At 40.1% G+C, this 21,820-nt stretch overlaps 1 protein-coding gene across 1 annotated transcript in view; it reads right to left on the bottom strand.

The window, feature by feature from the left end:
* Window positions 1-21,820, bottom strand: part of LOC117508490 (probable G-protein coupled receptor 149) — a 56,089-nt gene that overhangs the window by 6,569 nt on the left and 27,700 nt on the right. The window contains exon 4 of the mRNA XM_034168261.1: window positions 7,727-7,870. Within this exon, the coding sequence (XP_034024152.1) occupies window positions 7,727-7,870 (144 nt within the window). The remainder of the gene's footprint in view (window positions 1-7,726; window positions 7,871-21,820) is intronic.

The following is a 21,820-nucleotide window of genomic DNA, read 5'->3' as shown; positions in this document are numbered from 1 at the left end:
GAAAAAGCTGCTATTCCTGTGGGAAATTGCATAAAGATGCGACAGAGAACTTTAAAAGGGCTTCTTCTGCAACATTAAAGAGTTTCAGAAGCATACATCAGGCTTTAGGATTTTAAGGTACCACTCTGAGTGACAAAAAGAGTGACTCAACCAAATGCAATCCTTTTAATGCTAATAATGCCTGGTGCTTAATGCAGGTGTTAATTTTTTCAGATGAAGTTTTGACCCGGTCATTAAACAAGGTAGGTCCCGACTCAAGGTCAGGCTATTAATCATGGAAATATGTAAGCCTAATTGGTGCTGGGGATTCTCCATAGATCGTTCGGCGCCACCTGGCTGTAACTAATTCGTTACATACATATAACAGATTTAAATTATAATGGATACAATTTGCTGGTCCACTTGAATCTATTATATGCAAGACTTACTGTAATAATAGCAAATACACTCCCTGACCACCCTGAGAGAACACATGGTGTATCCAGTGTCTGCTATGTACTATTAAGGAGTTATCATCTTTATATTTCTTACTTCTTTCTTATTTCATTATATTTAATTGTTTAATTTGCTTTCAGCTGTCCCCAGCTGCTCAGTGTAGCCACCACATGGAGATTTTTAAAGTGAATCCCACAACTGATGCAAGTCCAGTTGTACATGGAGAAATGTGGAGCGCTCCTATTCTCAGTGGTGGGCACAGTTAACCAAGAAGTTACCTTTGATAACTGGTAATCAGCTAACTGAAAAGTTAGCTTTTTTAACGCTAAACTGCCTAAAAATTTATCAGATGCTACAGATAACCGATAACTTTAAATTTTGCCTCCCATACGCTCTTAGCTACTACGAAGCTGATTTTGAGTTTAAACACCGCCAAAGCTTCTAATAGAACCAATAGCGATGACAAACCCAAACAGCCAATGAGCTAGTGCAGGGGTGCTCAAGTTCGGTCCTCGAGAGCTACCTTCCTGATACTATTAGTTGTCTCCCTGCTCCAACACACCTGAATCAAATCAAAACCAAATCAATTTTATTTATATAGCACCAAATCACAACAAACAGTTGTCCCAAGGCACTTTATATTGTAAGGCACAGCAATACAATAATTACAGAAAAACCCCAACGGTCAAAACGACCCCCTGTGAGCAAGCACTTGGCGACAGTGGGAAGGAAAAACTCCCTTTTAACAGGAAGAAACCTCCAGCAGAACCAGGCTCAGGGAGGGGCAGTCTTCTGTTGGGACTGGTTGGGGCTGAGGGAGAGAACCTGGAAAAAGACATGCTGTGGAGGGGAGCAGAGATTAATCACTAATGATTAAATGCAGAGTGGTGCATACAGAGCAAAAGAGAAAGAAACACTCAGTGCATCATGGGAACCCCCCAGCAGTCTAAGTCTATAGCAGCATCACTAAGGGATGGTTCAGGGTCACCTGATCCAGCCCTAACTATAAGCTTTAGCAAAAAGGAAAGTTTAAGCCTAATCTTAAAAGTAGAGAGGGTGTCTGTCTCCCTGATCCGAACTGGGAGCTGGTTCCAGAGGAGAGGAGCCTGAAAGCTGAAGGCTCTGCCTCCCATTCTACTCTTACAATCAATCAATCAATCAATTTTTTTATATAGCGCCAAATCACAACAAACAGTTGCCCCAAGGCGCTTTATATTGTAAGGCAAGGCCATACAATAATTATGTAAAACCCCAACGGTCAAAATGACCCCCTGTGAGCAAGCACTTGGCTACAGTGGGAAGGAAAAACTCCCTTTTAACAGGAAGAAACCTCCAGCAGAACCAGGCTCAGGGAGGGGCAGTCTTCTGCTGGCACTGGTTGGGGCTGAGGGAGAGAACCAGGAAAAAGACATGCTGTGGAGGGGAGCAGAGATCGATCACTAATGATTAAATGCAGAGTGGTGCATACAGAGCAAAAAGAGAAAGAAACAGTGCATCATGGGAACCCCCCAGCAGTTTACGTCTATAGCAGCATAACTAAGGGATGGTTCAGGGTCACCTGATCCAGCCCTAACTATAAGCTTTACCAAAAAGGAAAGTTTTAAGCCTAATCTTAAAAGTAGAGAGGGTGTCTGTCTCCCTGATCTGAATTGGGAGCTGGTTCCACAGGAGAGGAGCCTGAAAGCTGAAGGCTCTGCCTCCCATTCTACTCTTACAAACCCTAGGAACTACAAGTAAGCCTGCAGTCTGAGAGCGAAGCGCTCTATTGGGGTGATATGGTACTACGAGGTCCCTAAGATAAGATGGGACCTGATTATTCAAAACCTTATAAGTAAGAAGAAGAATTTTAAATTCTATTCTAGAATTAAACAGGAAGCCAATGAAGAGAGGCCAATATGGGGTGAGATATGCTCTCTCCTTCTAGTCCCTGTCAGTACTCTAGCTGCAGCATTTTGAATTAACTGAAGGCTTTCAGGGAACTTTTAGGACAACCTGATAATAATGAATTACAATAGTCCAGCCTAGAGGAAATAAATGCATGAATTAGTTTTTCAGCATCACTCTGAGACAAGACCTTTCTAATTTTAGAGATATTGCGCAAATGCAAAAAAGCAGTCCTACATATTTGTTTAATATGCGCATTGAATGACATATCCTGATCAAAAATGACTCCAAGATTTCTCACAGTATTACTAGAGGTCAGGGTAATGCCATCCAGAGTAAGGATCTGGTTAGATACCATGTTTCTAAGATTTGTGGGACGAAGTACAATAACTTCAGTTTTATCTGAGTTTAAAAGCAGGAAATTAGAGGTCATCCATGTCTTTATGTCTGTAAGACAATCCTGCAGTTTAGCAAATTGGTGTGCGTCCTCTGGCTTCATGGATAGATAAAGCTGGGTATCATCTGCGTAACAATGAAAATTTAAGCAATGCTGTCTAATAATACTGCCTAAGGCAGGGGTAGGCAACCTGTTCCAGAAAGAGCCATGAGGGTGCAGGTTTTCTTTGCAGCCACTGACTCCACCAGGTGATTTCACTGATTAACTGATTCCATCTGCTCAAAGTGATATTAATCAGTGAAATCACCTGGTAGACTCAGTGGCTGCAAAGAAAACCTGCACCCTCATGGCTCTTTCTGGAACAGGTTGCCTACCCCTGGCCTAAGGGAAGCATGTATAAAGTGAATAAATTGGTCCTAGCACAGAACCTTGTGGAACTCCATAATTAACCTTAGTCTGTGAAGAAGATTCCCCATTTACATGAACAAATTGTAATCTATTAGATAAATATGATTCAAACCACTGCAGCGCAGTGCCTTTAATACCTACGGCATGCTCTAATCTCTGTAATAAAATTTTATGGTCAACAGTATCAAAAGCAGCACTGAGGTCTAACAGAACAAGCACAGAGATGAGTCCACTGTCTGAGGCCATAAGAAGATCATTTGTAACCTTCACTAATGCTGTTTCTGTACTATGATGAATTCTAAACCCTGACTGAAACTCTTCAAATAGACCATTACTCTGCAGATGATCAGTTAGCTGTTTTACAACTACCCTTCAAGAATTTTTGAGAGAAAAGGAAGGTTGGAGATTGGCCTATAATTAGCTAAGATAGCTGGGTCAAGTGATGGCTTTTTAAGTAATGGTTTAATTATTGCCACCTTAAAAGCCTGTGGTACATAGCCAACTAATAAAGATAGATTGATCATATTTAAGATCAAAGCATTAATTAATGGTAGGGCTTCCTTGAGCAGCCTGGTAGGAATGGGGTCTAATAGACATGTTGATGGTTTGGAGGAAGTAACTAATGAAAATAACTCAAACAGAACAATCGGAGAGAAAGAGTCTAACCAAATACCGGCATCACTGAAAGCAGCCAAAGATAACGATACGTCTTTGGGATGGTTATGAGTAATTTTTTCTCTAATAGTTAAAATTTTATTAGCAAAGAAAGTCATGAAGTCATTACTAGTTAAAGTTAAAGGAATACTCAGCTCAATAGAGCTCTGAGTCTTTGTCAGCCTGGCTACAGTGCTGAAAAGAAACCTGGGGTTGTTCTTATTTTCTTCAATTAGTGATGAGTAGTAAGATGTCCTAGCTTTACGGAGGGCTTTTTTTCTAGAGCAACAGACTCTTTTTCCAGGCTAAGTGAAGATCTTCTAAATTAGTGAGACGCCATTTCCTCTCCAACTTACGGGTTATCTGCTTTAAGCTGCAAGTTTGTGAGTTATACCACAGAGTCAGGCACTTCTGATTTAAGGCTCTCTTTTTCAGAGGAGCTACAGCATCCAAAGTTGTCCTCAATGAGGATATAAAACTATTGACAAGATAATCTATCTCACTCACAGAGTTTAGGTAGCTACTCTGCCCTGTGTTGGTATATGGCATTGGAGAACATAAAGAAGGAATCATATCCTTAAACCTAGTTACAGCTCTTTCTGAAAGACTTCTACTGTAATGAAACTTATTCCGCACTGCTGGGTAGTCCATCAGAGTAAATGTAAATGTTATTAAGAAATGATCAGACAGAAGGGGGGTTTCAGGGAATACTGTTAAGTCTTCAATTTCCATACCATAAGTCAGAACAAGATCTAATGTATGATTAAAGTGGTTGGTGGACTCATTTACATTTTGAGCAAAGCCAATCGAGTCTAACAATAGATTAAATGCAGTGTTGAGGCTGTCATTCTCAGCATCTGTGTGGATGTTAAAATCGCCCACTATAATTATCTTATCTGAGCTAAGCACTAAGTCAGACAAAAGGTCCGAAAATTCACAGAGAAACTCACAGTAACGACCAGGTGGACGATAGATAACAACAAATAAAACTGTTTTTTGGATGGACAAGACTAAGAGTCAAGCTTTCAAATGAATTAAAGCTCTGTCTGGGTTTTTGATTAATTAATAAGCTGGAGTGGAAGATTGCTGCTAATCCTCCGCCTCAGCCCGTGCTACGAGCATTCTGACAGTTAGTGTGACTCGGGGGTGTTGATTCATTTAAACTAACATATTCATCCTGCTGTAACCAGGTTTCTGTAAGGCAGAATAAATCAATATGTTGATCAATTATTATATCATTTACTAACAGGGACTTAGAAGAGAGAGATCTAATGTTTAATAGACCACATTTAACTGTTTTAGTCTGTGGTGCAGTTGAAGGTGCTATATTATTTTTTCTTTTTGAATTTTTATGCTTAAATAGATATTTGCTGGTTATTGGTGGTCTGGGAGCAGGCACCGTCTCTACGGGGATGGGGTAATGAGGGGATGGCAGGGGGAGAGAATCCAATGAAAGACTCGTTAGCAGGCTTTTAATGAGCCTTTCATTGGATTCAGGTGTGTTAGAGCAGGGAGACAACTAAGAGTATCAGGAAGGTAGCTCTCGAGGACTGAACTTGAGCACCCCTGAGCTAGTGCTTGTCTTTGTGTGCTCTGCCTCCCTGCTGTAGAAAAGCATCACTTATCTTGACAAGATACAATAGTCCCGTGATGAGGCAGAGGTCTTGAAATAGAAAGCAGGTTTGAATTATGGTTTTGCTTTAAAAATAAAATTATTCCGGAGAGAATACCTACATTAATGTAACCTTTAAAATGTACAAAGTGATATATAACACATATCTGTTAATTTTAAAATAATGCACTAATTCTGAAGATTCGAACAATAACACACAGATCCCCAAAGGGGATTATGGGTAACTAAGCCTCTGCTCATACTGATTGGTTGATTCATTCATTCTATGTATAAACCAACACAAGTGAATCAATGCAATATGTGTTGGTGTTTACAAATAAATGTGCTTCTGTAAAATATGTCATTTTTTCATTTGTATAAAAAAAGAACAATTTTCAAGATCTCGTTTGACAGCGCCTAAGCACACGCGTGATGACATCACAACTCTATCCGGTTAGGGATACAAGGTTTCTTTCAATAACAAGAAATGTCAAAAAAAACTTTCTTGTGTGTTGGAATTGTGTGGCGATAGGAATCGCCGTTTGAATGCTTGAATAACAATGTCAGTCACGCAAAGAAATCAAATAATAGTGAAAAAATGTTCTGTGCGGTGGCATAACGCATCAATCAGTCGCTCCGTGAGGCGTCATAACATACGTAAACATCAAGCCTGGTTCACAACAAGATAATTAGGCTGATATCGGACCCGATCTTCCCCTTTCGACAATCTTAAGGACGCCCAGACAATCGTGATGATGCTAAATATAATCTTATCAGATATTCCTGCCGTGTGTGGTTTGTAAGGATGCTCTGATCTGCTCAGAAGGATGTGAGGAGCTAAATGTGACATGCAGCCAATCAGAAAGCAAGGTGTCTGACCTGGGAATGTTTCTGTGTGAAATCTGTTTGTGTGTGGTATTTTTACCATGTGGCTGACACCACACACTGTACAACTAAATGTGTCAGAACTATGATTTGTTTTTATCTCCACGTGTGGGGTCACAGGTTTTGGAAACCTACAGATAATTTTAAAATCCTGCAGTCGACAACACTGTGATATAGCCAGTCACCAGCAGATGGCAGTGTTCTGTGCATTTTGACACCAGTTATATCACATGGCCTGAATCACAATTTCTGCTTTTGGAAAAGCACCCTGGGCTTCTTCTGGCATTTTTTCATAAACCAAACACAGTAACAATGTCTATAAACCCAGAGAAAATATTCACGAGAGTTTTAGGCACAATATACAAAGAGTTTAATGCTGTTGTCCATGTGGAGCCTGATCAGAGTGTCTCAAATGCATTTCTCCTATCGTGAACTTTTACCTATGCGCACCCACTGCGCACACACCATGTCCACACTAAAACCTTCAAAATTAGTGCATTACTTTAAAACTAAAGCATATATCTGATATTTTAACTTTATAAAACTTCAGACGTGACGTTAATTTAAATAACTTGTCCGAAATTAGTTTGGTTAAAATTCTAACCATAAGTTAAAACTCTATGCCTCTGGATGACTTGGGTGATATTGCCAGCATACTAGTATGGGGTCAAAAAAAAAAAGAAGAGTTTTTTGTTTTGTTTTCTATGACTAGTTCTCCTTTGCCTGCAGAGGATAGAGCAGTTTATTCTGGAACCAGATGTTCTCTGCTTGTAGAGGATAGAACTGCACATCTACTACAAAAAACTATGTCTGCAAAAATGTTAGTAGTCTAAAAATTATTGGACCAAAACTTATCAGAAGATCATTGCTCCGATGATAAATTCCAAAGTTATCTATAAAGCTAATCCGATAATGAAAACATTATCTAAGATGGTTAGCAGAACTGTGCCCACCACTGCCTATTGTTTCAAAGTGGTCTATCTGTGAAATACGATGGAGGACCTCCTTTTCTTCACAGCTGAGATAAGCGAGGAACAGATGTGCACAGAGCCCCACTTCATTCTTTTTTATATTCACAAACATGCACCAAATAACCATATTGTACATTTAGTTCTTCTCGTCCCTGGGAGTACCTATCATGAAAGTATAAAGTGTCTACTTGGTATTGTAATTGAATTATCTTTCCAAACAAAACAAAACAATATTAACTTCAAGCTCATTAATATGCAAACTTATTCACCAACCAACACAAAAATGCAATCAGCCCATCTGGTGCCCTTTGCTGTAGATGATACCTGTGGTTTAAATCACCAGTGTCTAACCTTATACTGGATATGAATTATGTTTAAAAGAATGTCGACAGAGAGAGAATGGAGGGATAGAGAAAGAGAGGCAGGAAATAAACTACATATCTATCATTTCCAAAAAGACATTTTAGTGAGCACTGTTACCTTCTTGGCATTGTTTGGAGAAATTTTGAGTCCATCACTGCTGACCTCGTAGGTGGAAAGAGATAGAGTCTTTCCTGTGGGTGCTTGCAATGATACAGTGCCTTGGAAGGCACATAGAGGGATTGACAAACCGCCTGGAGAACGCTGCATTGGAAACACAAAAACCACAAACATACTCCGTCAACATCAATCACTAGACTGCTGTTTAGCAAAATGGACAGCTTTAGTTGCTTTTCTGGTCCAAGTTTTTCAGGATTTAATTGTTTATCTGGTTTGAATCAGACTGTTGTTGGTGCTTCTTATTTTGTTTGCCCGCAAAGCTGGAACACGAGCAGTGGTGGGCACAGTTCAGCTAATCCGATAGCCAATAATTATCGAAGCTAATGTTTTTGCTAGCAGATTAGCTTTTCAGATAAGTTTTAAAACCATCATCGGACCAATTATCTTCCGATAAATGTAGTTCCGATAACTTTCAATCCGATGTTTTTGCTGGTAAAGTGAGCAATGTTTAACGGTCAAAAATGTCTGTAAACCCTAAAATCAAACATTTTTGTCCGTCTGTTCTGTATTTGGGGCAGACTGGCTGCCTGTCGCTTGCTGATGACGTTATCATTAATTGAAAAGTGTGATTGGCCGGTCGATGCAGGGAACATTGTGGGTAGTGTAGTTCAGGTTGTCTGCTTGACACAAAAACAAAACAGACAAATTTTAACATTATTTTACTTTATTTCTTTGTGGCTGATGGTATAATTTAATTGCCAAGACTCGGTGGGGGAGAGGAGCTCTCACGGCGCAGCTGTGTACAGAGGGAGGGACTTTTCTTCACTGTTTAGACACTGCTTTGGATTTTTTAAAAAGGACGCTTTATGTGGATTATTTCTTCAGATGAAAGTAACACTGAAACTAACAGGTAAGAATTTATATTTACTACATGTCTGTTATTCTGCCAATCAATGCATTAATGACGTATTTCGGTTGTTTAACCGCAGGGTTCAAAACGTGTGAAAAAAACAGCAGCTATTAGTTTGTAAATTTTGGTGTCTATTATACTGAGATAAACTGTGACTTATAATACTGTGTTTTACTGCTTTTGAAAGATGATGACAGTGTTTAGGGTTTTAGTTTTTTATTCATTCTTTATTCGTGCATTCTTATGTGTTTGTGATCCTTGAATTTACCCAGCAGCCCCTGTGGTGCTTAAAGTGAAACTGGCTTTTCAGAAGCCAATAGTGAAATCTGATGTGGCCGTGTCCGAATCAATACTAAAAGTTATCAGTTATCTGTAATAAAGATAAATTTTTTAGCAGTTTATTGGTTTAGCGTCATAAAAGATAACTTTTCAGTTATCGGATTAATGGTTATCTAAGATAACTTTTTGGTTAGCTGTGCCCACCACTGGACACAACCCATCATGAAAAGACACAAATCTGTAAGCCAGTGGGCTGACACATTCCTTTCAACCTTGGATCAGTTGTTTAGTCTTCCTCACTGGACTTTGAGTGACAGCTGTCACATTTAGGGAATAACCCTGTTGTGTCTGATGATTTGCGGACGTTCATGCTGGTTATACGGTCGCAAATTGAGCTTTAACGTATATTTGTGACCGTAATCCAGCATGAACATCCACAAATCATCAGACACAAGAGGGTTATTCCCATTCTAATCCAGTTCCATTGTTTGCACGGTTTATTTTTCTGTAGGTAATTCGGTCGGTGAGGCTTCTTGTCATGTCAACATCGTTCCAACAGCAGTCAGGGCACGGAGTAATCCATCAAATATGAAAATCCATCAAATGTGAAACGATAATTCTGTATCAGAATCCACATCAATACTTTCATATGGTAACTTAAACTTACCCATTTCGGCATCGTCGTCAGTACGCGACTTTCTCTTGCTCAGTTTCAATTTAGTTAGCTTATAATGCACCAAATCACAACAAAAGCCATCTCAAGGCACACATTTCAAAAAAGCTGGGACAGCTAAAAAAGAAACAAAGTTAGCAGCTAATGACACCAGGAAGTGATGTCTCCATGCTACTGTCCACAAGATCATACCATAACAAATTAGGAACAGATGGATGAACAGATGGACAAAAAGCCTTCACAATACCCAATGGCCATATTTAATGGCTTCAGGTAATAAAATAATAATAATAATGAGAAAAATACTTGTAATAATAATGATGGTGATCCTCATAATAATAATAATAATGTGAATATGATAACAAGAATCTTAACAATTTATAAACACATTAAGACATTAACATTAAATTACGAAATTAAAGGGTTGAGCTCTTCTAAAAATTGTTGCGGTTTAAAGGTCTAAAGTTCTAAAAACATTCTGGACTCATACGCCATTCCAACTCATTATAGAAACTTTAAATAATTTATTAGCACCCTTGAAAAATGTCAGCTACCTATTTTCAATACTACCCAATCTAGAACCCATACATCACCATGGGCAACACACTATATATATATATATATATATATATATATATATATATATATATATATATATATATATATATATATATATATATATATATATTTACAGTAGATGTGTAGATATATATATAGATCTATGTAGATACATCAGAGATATCTATCTATCTATATGCTTTTGAAAATTACATTTTGTATTGTTTCTGAAAAAGTTCTCTTCACCACAGAATACATCAGAATGAGCTCTGTCACCATGATGTGGTTGTGATTCAGGAAACAGATATTCTTGGTAGAGTGCAGATAAATGCTGTACTACCACAGGACAGAGACTGTGGCTGATCCTTTGAATTATTTAGATTATTCTGATGTAATGATCTGATGGTGAGTAGATGGGGGAAACACAGAGGATATCATTTTCCTGTCATTTGTGACTCTTCATTGTCATGCAGTAAATGGAGGACTGAAGAGAGAAAAACAAGGTGAGAGCCTGCACCATTGAGGTGCAAAGGCAAAATTTAATCTTTTCTCTGCAGCAAGCAAATAAAACAGGATTAATGGAGTCAGCCAGTCACTGGGTCTGCAAGATATCTATGAGTAACTCAGTAAAAAAACTACATATTCAGCTTTGAAAATGTGGGCTGTGGTAGATACAGGTGAGGATCAGTGAACCTTCTGTTTTGGATGATGTTGACATCTTTTAACATGCACAATGGCCATAACAAAAAATAAAGACAAAAAAGGACTGTCAAGTGGCTGATGAGGGGTTGTTAATGGTGCTGGCTGCCACTGTTGCTTATAAACATGTCCATTCATGTCCAAGAAAGTGACAACACTTATTTTCATTGTGGTCCATTTAAAAATCAAATTACAAAATGGAAGTAATAATAAAATAAGATAATAATACTGTGTATATGATAACAAGAGCCTAAACAATTTATGAATACATTAATACTGTAAATTAACAGGTGAAGCTCTCGAGCCAAAAGGCGAAGTTCTCGATCTACTGGTCAGTCTTTGTTCCTACTCTCACCTATGGTCATGAGGGTTGGGTCATGACTGAAAGAACTAGATTGCGGGTACAAGCGGATGAAATGGGCTTCCTTAGGAGGGTGGCTGGTGTCTCCCTTAGAGATAGGTGAGAAGTTCGGTCATCCGTGGGGAGCTCGAAGTAGAGCCGCTGCTCCTTCATGTTGAATGAAGCCATCTGAGGTGGTTCGGGCATCTGGTAAGGATGCCTCCTGGGCACCTCCCTAGGGAGGTGTTCCAGGCACGTCCATCTGGGAGAAGACCCCGGGGAAGACCCAGGAGATTATATCTCCACACTGGCCTGGGAACGCCTCGGGATCCCCCAGTCACAGGTGGTCAATATGGCCTGAGAAAGGGAAATTTGGGGTCCACTGCTAGAGCTGTTTCCCCCGTGACCCAATCCCGGATCAGCGGTTAAAGATGAGTGATGAGAGTGTGAGTAAATTAACATTAAAAATTACATAATTAACAGGAAATAAAAGAGTTGAGTTTCTCTTCTAAGGGTAGCACTGTGGCTTAGTGGTTAGTACTGTTCCCTCACAGCGAGAAGGTCATGGGTTCGATTCCCAACTGTTGCCTTTCTGTGTGGAATTTGCATGTTCTCCCCATGTTTGCATGGGTTCCCTCTGGGTGCTCTGGCTTCCTCCCACATCCAAAGACACGCAGGTTAGGTGGATTGGAAACTTTAAACTGTCCGTAGGTGTGCATTTGTCTACATGTGGCCCTGCAACAGACCGGTGTCCTGTTCAGGGTGTACCCTGCCTTGCGCTCTATGACTGCTGGGATAGGCTCCAGCCCCCCACGACCCTTAATTGGACTAAGCGGTTGAAGATGAGTGAGTGAGTGAGTTTCTCTTTTAAAAATTGTTGAGGCCTAAAGTTCTAAAAGCATTCTGCACTCACACAACATTGCTTTACCATTTACCATAGAGTGCCATACTGCCATACTCTTCGCAATTGATGTACATAAAGCCCAAGACATATTCAGTGGCAGTTTCACCATCAGAGAGCCTCATCCACAAAGTCACCGATGTTAAAGGGGGCAATACATGGTATTAAGAATGGGGATGTATGTAAACTTTTGATTAGGGTCATTTGGATAGTTTCTGTTGTCATTATGATTTAAAAAGAGTAAACACAGTTGTTTGACAATAAATGGCTTCATCCAACCACTAACCATGAGTGAAAAAACAGTTTTGTGTTATCATTTATATTCTCTAAAAAAGGCCATAAAACGTCTCTAAAAAAGGCCTTAAAAAAAATCTGCCAGGATATGTAAACTTTTGAGCATAACTGTATGCTTTGAACTCCCATGTGCTGTCACTGGATGAAGTCCTGTGCAGGCTTTCAGGCCCACTGGTGCTGGTGCTTATCACCGAATCGTATATCATGAAATGGATGAGTGTACAACTCCCCCTCGACAGGATGTCAGGCCATCGCAGCTGAGGTTCATACCTCTTCACAGCTGGGTGGACAAGGACAGTGTAGATGAGGATGAAGTGTTTTGTCCAAAGACACAGACAGGTAGTGCCACCAGGAATTGAACTCACTACCTGCTCTGCATCCAACAGAAAGTGAAATAAAATCTTTGTCATTGTCTAAATACTCGTTCTATATATGGACATAATTGCAAGTTGCATTTATTTAAACTGTACTTCATCAGTCACAGATCCTGTTGCATTTGCAGTATCCTGATTCCGGTTTTGTAATTAACTTTTACTCATGCTCACCAATAATATCAGTCTAATTTTCATTCTGCACCTTGTGGCCCTCTGTATAACAAGTCTGTTATACCTTCAGCCGCATTTTCAAAAGAACGTCGGTTTCACTATAATATACGTGAATTTTACATCTATTTAATTTCGTCAAGGAGGAGATCTCACAAGGTGCCCGCGGTTTTGTGCTCACCAAAATGAAGTCTAAAGTCACCAACAGGGCGAAAATGTGTTGAAGCTTTAGTTCCATCACTCTGTTGGTGCTGACGCCCAGAGCTTGGGGAGACGGTACAAAGGAGAGACGCTGGCTAATGACTTCTAGCCCACTAACAAGCAACAAAACACAGCCGGGAAGCACGCTAAATCACAAACGGTTTCAGTTTTCATCTTTGGTTTGCCTTGGTGTGTATGTGTGACCACATGAGTCTGATTTGATCTTAATGTCTTTGGTTGTGTGCTTCTGGGAACTGTGTAACATTGTTTTCTAAAAGTCTATGCGCATGTGTTTTATGTAAAAGTTAAAAATATGATAATTACCCATGAGTGATGGCTGCAGATGTACCTTAGTTACCAAACATGGCATAGAAGCTGCTCTGTGCTTAACAGTAAGTTAGTTTGTCCAGACAGTGTATCTATTTTTGTTTGGCCCACAACAGACTCCAAATTTATGTTCACACATCTCCAAATGTACCAAATCACCTGAAATAACAGACTGAAACAGACCAAACAGAATAGGTGTGAAGGGAACCTATGTATGTGCAGTGGTGGGCACAGATAACCCCCCCCCCCAAAAAAAAAAAAAAAAAATTACCTTTGATAATAGATAATCAGCTCACTGAAAAGTTATCTTTTATAAAGCTAAACCGATAAACCACCCAAAAATTTATCATAAGTTACAGATAACTGATAACTTCCAGTATTGTCTCCAGTACACTTGCAACTACTAACAAGTTGATTTTGAGTTTTAACACCACGATCACCTCTGGTAGCATCAAAGGATGACCTAAACTATGAATCAGCACTTCTGTCTTTGTGCACCCTGTCCACTACTGGAAGCTTACACAGCTTTCACCAGCAAAGCAGTCGAGAAGCGCAACAAAGCTCAACTCTCTACTCCATAATAGTGCTGCCATGAGGTGGAGGACTTGGCAATTAAAGCAGTGCTGACTTATGGTTTGGTTTATAAATAAAATTAATACTGATAGAATAACTCCATTAATGTCAATTCTGTCATTTGTACAAAGTTAAAATATAACATATATCTTTTAATGTTGAATAATGCACTAATTCTGAAGTTTTGTAACAAACACAGACAGATGTGAAAGGGATTATGGGTAAAATGTGCCTCCGCTAACACTGATTGGTTGACTCATTCATTCTATGTAAACCAATACGTTAATGTGAGGTGTGTCGTGTGTTGGTGTTTACAGATAAATGTGCCTTTGTAAAATATGCCATTTTTCATTTGTAAAAAAAAGGCATTTTCAAAAAAAAAAAAAAAATAAGCCAAGTTGTAATTAGATAACCGTCTGATTTAACCAATGTCAAAAATAAATTGAACAATGCCATGATCTACTGGTGCCGGGCGAATACTGCCATGAACACTACTGGCCAGTAGATGGCAGTAGAGACCGTGGAAACTTGCCAAAACAAAATTCCAGATAATCCGTGTCTGCTACGTTTAAGATGTGTGGAATTTAATAAACACAGACTGAATTTCAGACATCTTACATATATTACTCTGGAACAAAGATGACAGACAGTGTTGGACATAACAGACATAGCAAACAGGAATCAATTGCAATGATTCCATTTGAAAATAATGAGAAGCAACCTGAGCTTCTTCTGACATTTTTACATACTGTAAAAAAAAACACAATAACAATGTCTATAAACCCAGAGAATATATTCACAAGAATTTTAGGCACAATATACAAAGAGTTTAATGCTAGCAGGGGTGGTGGCCAAGTGGTTAAAGCGCTTGATTTCAGTGCAGAAGCTTCCGGGTTCAAATCCCACCCCTGCCATATTTCTCCATGTAATGTGGAGTTGTGTCAGGAAGGACATCCGGCATAAAACCTGTGCCAATTCAACATGCAGATCCACCTTGGATTTGCTGTGGCAACCCCAAGTGCAAAACAAGGGATCAGCCGAAGGGACTTACTATACAAAGAGTTTAATGCTGTTGTCCATGTGGTGCCTGATCAGAGTGTCTCAGATGCATTACTTCTGTCGTGAATGTACTGACATCAACCATAATGCACTGCTGGGCACAGCATCTCCACAATAAAACCTTCAAAATTAGTGTATTACTTTAAAAAGTAAAACATATAGCTGATATTTTCACTTTATAAAACTTCAGACGTGACGTTAATTTAAATAACTTGTCTGAAATTAGTTTGGTTAAAATTTTAACCATAAGTTAAAACTGTATGCCTCTGGATGACTTGGGTGATATTGCCAGTGTATCAGTATGGGGTCAAATGAAATGAGCTTTTTTCTTTTCTGTGACCAGTTTTCCTTTGCCTGCAAAGGATAGAGTGGATTCTTCTAGAACAAGCTCTCCTTTGTTTACGGAGAATAGAACTGCACATCTACTACAAAGCATTTTGTAGGTAGGTACTCAGCTGATTTTAGGTTTCATAAATGTTTGTAACTGTTCAGCTTTGTTTACCACGTCTGCAAAAATACGTTAGCAGCTTAAAAATTATCGGACCAAAACTTATCGGAAAATAATTAGTCCGATAATAGTTTTCAACATTATCTGAAAGCTAATCTAATAATGAAAACATTATCTTCGATAATTAGCGGTTAGCGAATTAGCGGAACTGTGTCCACCACTGTGTATCTATCTGTTCTGCCTACTGGGCTTGGAACCTCGAGTCTGACCCCGAGGGCAGAATTAAGCTTCCTCGTGATGTGAACTACCCCAGCAAAGGGTCCCAGGTTTGACTCCCTGACTGCACAGATAAAATCTGGTTGGGGAAGAGGAAACTGGGGCAACTGTTTGTTGTGATTTGGCGCTATATAAAAAAATTGATTGATTGATTGATTGATTGAAAGTACAATATTTATTTTGGCACCATTAACACTGCAAAACTGTAATTGAACAAAGTCCTTAATCCTAAAACTACACTGTGTGTGCAGCCTTCACATTTTATTTTTGCTCAGAGAATGTAATTTTCCATTGCCGTACCAACGTCAGCATACAATCCACAAATAATGAAAACGAAAAAGCCGCACAAGGACAAAATGCACATATTCACAGAATGGTGTTTGTAGCACACTAGTGGTAAAATGCAGTCTGTTTTTCTCATATTTGTTTGCTGGATCACGTAGTGTTGTATATTGTTGCCATGACTACAAAGTGTCTTATATTAGCTACCGAAGAGCCACAAAACCTTCTTCCTCATGTATTTTGACTGTGAGTGTAGTCCTGTGAACTGCCCTGAATTCAGAGTCAGTTACAATATACGTGGTCTGTCCATAAAGTATAGGTCCTTTTTATTTTTTTCAAAAACTATATGGATTTCATTCATATGTTTTTACGTCAGACATGCTTGAACCCTCGTGCGCATGCGTGAGTTTTTCCACGCCTGTCGGTGACGTCATTCGCCTGTGAGCACTCCTTGTGGGAGGAGTCGTCCAGCCCCTCGTCGGAATTCCTTTGTCTGAGAAGTTACTGAGAGACTGGCGCTTTGTTTGATTAAAATTTTTTCTAAACCTGTGAGGCACATCGAAGTGGACATGGTTCGAAAAATTAAGCTGGTTTTCGGTGAAAATTTTAACGGCTGATGAGAGATTTTGAGGTGATACTGTCGCTTTAAGGACTTCCCACAGAGCGGGACATCGCGCAGCGGTCCCAGGCGCCGTCATCAGCCTGTTTCAAGCTGAAAACCTCCACATTTCAGGCTCTATTGATCCAGGACATCGTGAGAGAACAGAGAAGTTTCAGAAGAAGTCGGTTTCAGCATTTTATCCGGATATTCCACTGTTAAAGGAGATTTTTTAATGAAAGACGTGCGGGCGGATTGCAGCGACGGCTCGCAGCCGCCGCGACGCTCCGCCACAGGAAAAACACCTCTGTTGGAAGCCTTAAGGACAAGTTGGAACATGTCCAGCTGTTAAACAATTTCTCAGATACGCACTCCACTGAAAGCCATCAAAAGCCGCCTGGATTTTACAAATGGTTATCAACACGGAGGTGTTTTTCCTGTGCCGCTGCACCGCGCCGGCTGCGTCCCATCTGATTGCTAAACCCATGCCATCTGCAATATCCATTATCGTACCAAAGATGCATCATGCATTTGAATTAAATTCTCTACAATGAAAGGGATGTTTGAAAATAACAACCTTTACTGAAAATAAGGCATCCATCCATACATCCATACATCCATACATCCATTTACTCGCTTACTCCAACTGAGGGTCACGGGGGGCTGGAGCCTATCCCAGTAGTTATAGGGTGTGAGGTGGGGTGCACCCTGGACAGGTTGCCAGTCTGTTGCAGGGCCACATATAGACAGACAAACACACTCAAACCCGCAGCAAACGGGCCATCCTCAGTTTCAACATTACCCAATGTAGTAAAGTGTATTAAGTTTGCAAAGCATATCCCGCTATGATTTTTATGGACAAATTTGTGGAAACAGGCCACAGTCTCAACTTGCTGAATTTCCACATAAACTGCACTATCACCATAGTGGGTTTTCTGCACTAATTTCCCTGCTAAGCTAATGGATTCCACATTTGTCATAAGCCTTGCAGGGTCTCTAATCACCTCCTCCATGGCCTGATGTATAGTCCTCATGTTACCCTCCCTGTACAGCTCTATCTATGTTTACAGACAAGATAGCGGTGCCTTCCCCAGTAGGGTGAAGGCCATCTGGCATCAGCAAGCCATGGCAGCCCCAGAACGAAGGCCAGTTATCAATAAAAGTAAAGCCTTGCTGTCTACAAAATTGAGCCAGCCACCTATTTAACGATGTCAGCCTGCTAAACGCCTCAGCATTACACCGGGAGGGGAGGAGACCAGAGACTATTAATTGATGCTGACACATCTTTCTGGCAAGATCACATGTCCTCTCTATGTCCATTTTTGTGACCTTGCAACGCTTCATCCTGACATCATTGGTGCCAACGTGAATAACAATGTGACTGTATCTAGTGTCATGTTCCTTTGTCTTTCTCCCCTTCTGCAGCGTCAGCACCCTACGATGGGAGGCAATGTCGGGAGCTCTGGCCCCAGGAATACATTTAATGTCAGCTGGCATCTGTAACCTGACTTTGCAAGTGATAGAATCCCCTATCATGAAAGCCCGGTGGTTCGGCCTGGAGATAGGAGTGGAAGTCACCCGTGGGCTGAAAGAACTCAAAACAGGCATATCCAAGGGAGAAAACCGGTTCAAAGTTCGCAATGGCAAGTGTGATATGGGTACCACAACTGGGCACCAAGCCCTACGTGACTTACTCTACCTAATCACAATACAAAAGCTGTCATCCACAGCCGGCATTTCTAGGCTGATGCTAATGGGCACGTTAGCTGGCCCAACACTAACATCATCTGGAGTGCCCGTAATATCTAACTCCACTCAGCTAAGAAGCTGTTCTAGCTTCCACGGCTCTCTAAAAGAGCCACTCTATCTGCCAGCATCACGCAGGATTTATGTAAAGTGTAAAGTAGTGTACTTTGTGCACCAGAAAATTCAAGAACATAGCCAAGCTAGCACGAGCTAGCCGCTAACTAAAATGCTAACCACTCTTAAGATTCACACAGGAGTAAAATAATGAGTTACAATTCACAACAGTTACACTGAAAAACTAACAGAAGTATTAGACTGGTAGAAACAGTAATAAAAGAAATAGAAATAAATTAACTTTTCATGATATTCTAATTATATGACCAGCATCTGTATGTATGTTATGGGCTGCATCTAGTTCTGTTAACCTTATACTGTATTTATTTTTCAAATTCTCCCATTTTTGGCATCCAGCCCTATTTCCTTTAGAAATTTATTTGACAAATAATATCAGTCTATTAGGATGTCAGGTTATGTGTTACACATATACATGTCTGTATGTATATATTTTCCAACTTATTCCCACTGATGAAACTTCTCATTTTCTGCCTGAAAGCTTATTAGGAGACGAGTCTGCTCAGGGATCCTGTTTGTTTACAAAATACACACGTTACAGACCTTGAAATCCAACAGCAGGGATTGATATTATCCAAAGATTTCTGAACATACGTGCTTATCCTTTATCATGATTTTCTCCATTGTGAGAAATAAAAGTGTCTTATCGTAGCATTCGTGTGTATATGCATTACCTCAGCGCACGAGCGAAGTTACGATATTCTTCAGAACGACAATATACGCAACATGCATCCAACAGCATACAAGTTGCTGTAAAGTTTTTTGGCAAGTTATAACTTTCTAAATAGCGCAATTTGTAATGAAAGCCGCTTCATTTGTGCAGCTCTTTCTGCGTCATGTTTATTTTTTCGGGGACAGCGGTAAGCTCCTCCTACCCCTCCAAACAGAGTGTGCATCCAGATTCACTCCAAACGGAGGGGTTTGAAGCCCTCCACCTTCCCCTCCGCCTCGCTCCAAAAAGAGAATTGAGACACCCCTCTGTCTCTCGTGCCCGCGCAAAACGGAGGGGAAGGGGTAAGGGGAAGGGCCAAGGGATAGAATTGAGATTCAGCCTAAAACTTCAGAAGACTGCCTGGCTTCAGTGAAAAACTGTATGTCTCGCAATTTATTACTATTAAATTTGGACAAGACCGAGATGGTGGTCATTGTTCCTGTGAGACACAGAAATCAGTTAGAACTCGTGTTATACATGATGTGATAAAGTGAAAAAACTAGGGTGATCTTCAGTCTCACACCGTCCTTTGGCCTACACATTAGAAAACTCACGAGGACTGCTTTTTTCCACGTCTGTAATATTGCAAAGATTTGTCCTGTCCAGTCTATGGCTGATTCAGGGACTGTCCATACCTTTTTCTGTTCAAGATTTTTTCTCTTCAAGATTGTGTAAGAGTGTTCTATGATGCATAACACAAAACGGCTCATGCACATCCAAAATGTCGTAACCTAGCTGCTTTTCGAAATGGCTGATGCACAAAATGTATTTGGTAAAACTATCTAATCTTTTTACAGCTGTCTAATTGATAAAACCATCTGACCTTTTTATAGATGTTTAAGTGATAAAACCAAAGTATTCATGTCTATTTAGAAAAGAATCACCATGATGGAACACTGTTTTATTGCGTGACAAACATTATATTGCAGACACACACACACACACAAGGTTCTTTGTCTTACATGTTTGCATGTGATCTGGTCGAAAGATCCCAGCGCTGAGATGGCTCTCTGTATCAGTGTAAGAACTTTCTCAATACAACACCAAAACTTTAAAGTCTGTTTCCTGTCCAATTCTTTTGGAGATCACTCACCACATAAAAGAACCTAACAACTGGAGAACTGCAATGTGCTATTCTCTGGTTTACTGCAGTCTAGCATTAGATGTCTCAAACTGGTTCAAAATGCTGCTGCTCGAGCATTGACTAGAAATAAAAAGTTTGACCATATTACCCTGGTTTTGCCCTCCCTTCATAGGCTTCCTGTCCCTGAGAGGTCTGATTTTAAGCTTTTGTTACTTACAAAATCCTTCACACACTAACACCTCCCTGCCTGGTCAACCTAATTAATGGCCCCTTCACAAATAGTGTGAAGTTTGGACGCCGTTTGGATGAAAACGGCGAATCAGCACAAAACAGTTCGAAATTAGCACACAAAACATTGTGCCGATGGGCAGGTGTGCACGAAACCGGTGCAAGAGTACATGCATGTGCTGGTGTCTTTTGAGCAGGAGCAGTGCAGCACATGGCGCCACTTATGTGGTATAAATAAAAAAAAATAAAAACCAGCTAGTACATGTGGAACCACATCGCGCTGCTTACGTGGGATAAAAAACAAAACAAAAAGCCAGTACATGTTGAACCATATAACACCACTTATGTGGTATAAATAAAAAAATAACTACTAGCTGGTATGACACACGAACCCAGGCTGAGCGCCAGCTGATCAAATTGATGCCGATGTCTCGCTGGACCAAGAACGATCATTTCAGTCTTATTAGAGTTTAAAAGTAGGAAGTTATTTGACATCCAGCTTCTTACTGATTAAAGACAGTCCTCAAGGGATTTTATGGGAATAAGATTTCCTGCAGTTATTGGCATGCACAACTGAGTATCATCAGTATAACAATGAAAGGCAATCCCAAAACTCCGCAGTATATGCCCAAGGGGTGCTACATAGAGGGAGAAAAGCAAGAGGCCTAAAATGGATCCCTGTGGAACCCCAAATCTCATGTCACTAAGGTTAGAGGTAGTGTTATTATACAAAACACATTAAGAATGACTCGGCAGGTATGACATCAACCACGCAAGGGTACTACCAGTAATCCCAAAAAGATTTGCCAACCTATCTAAACATGATGATCCACGGTATCAAACAGCACTAAGATCTAACAACACCAAAACTGTAATGGTGTCTGAGTCCATTGCTCGCAGAAGAGGTTAATGACAGATTGATAATTTCCAGCACAGTTGGCCCAAGAGTGGGCCACAGGTCCTTAAACAGTTTTGTTGGTATAGGATCAAATAAACAGGTTGTGCTTTTTGTAGACTCCAAGAGTTTCGTCAGAATGCCTAGTGAGATACTATCAAATTCTGTAAATCTAAGTAACACCTCAGTGGTAGCACCAACCTCCACAGCAGGTTTTAATGGGTGGGCTAAGGCGTGCTGAGATATGCTCAGCCTAATATCTTTTATTTTCTTCTTGAAATAATCCAAGAAGTCCTGTGCTGAAAAGGGAGAATGACTACCAGGTGGCTGCCCGTGA

The sequence above is a fragment of the Thalassophryne amazonica genome, chromosome 4 (genome assembly GCF_902500255.1).
Source record: "Thalassophryne amazonica chromosome 4, fThaAma1.1, whole genome shotgun sequence".
Classification (NCBI taxonomy): domain Eukaryota; kingdom Metazoa; phylum Chordata; class Actinopteri; order Batrachoidiformes; family Batrachoididae; genus Thalassophryne; species Thalassophryne amazonica.
This window is presented reverse-complemented; position numbering and strand designations above follow the sequence as displayed.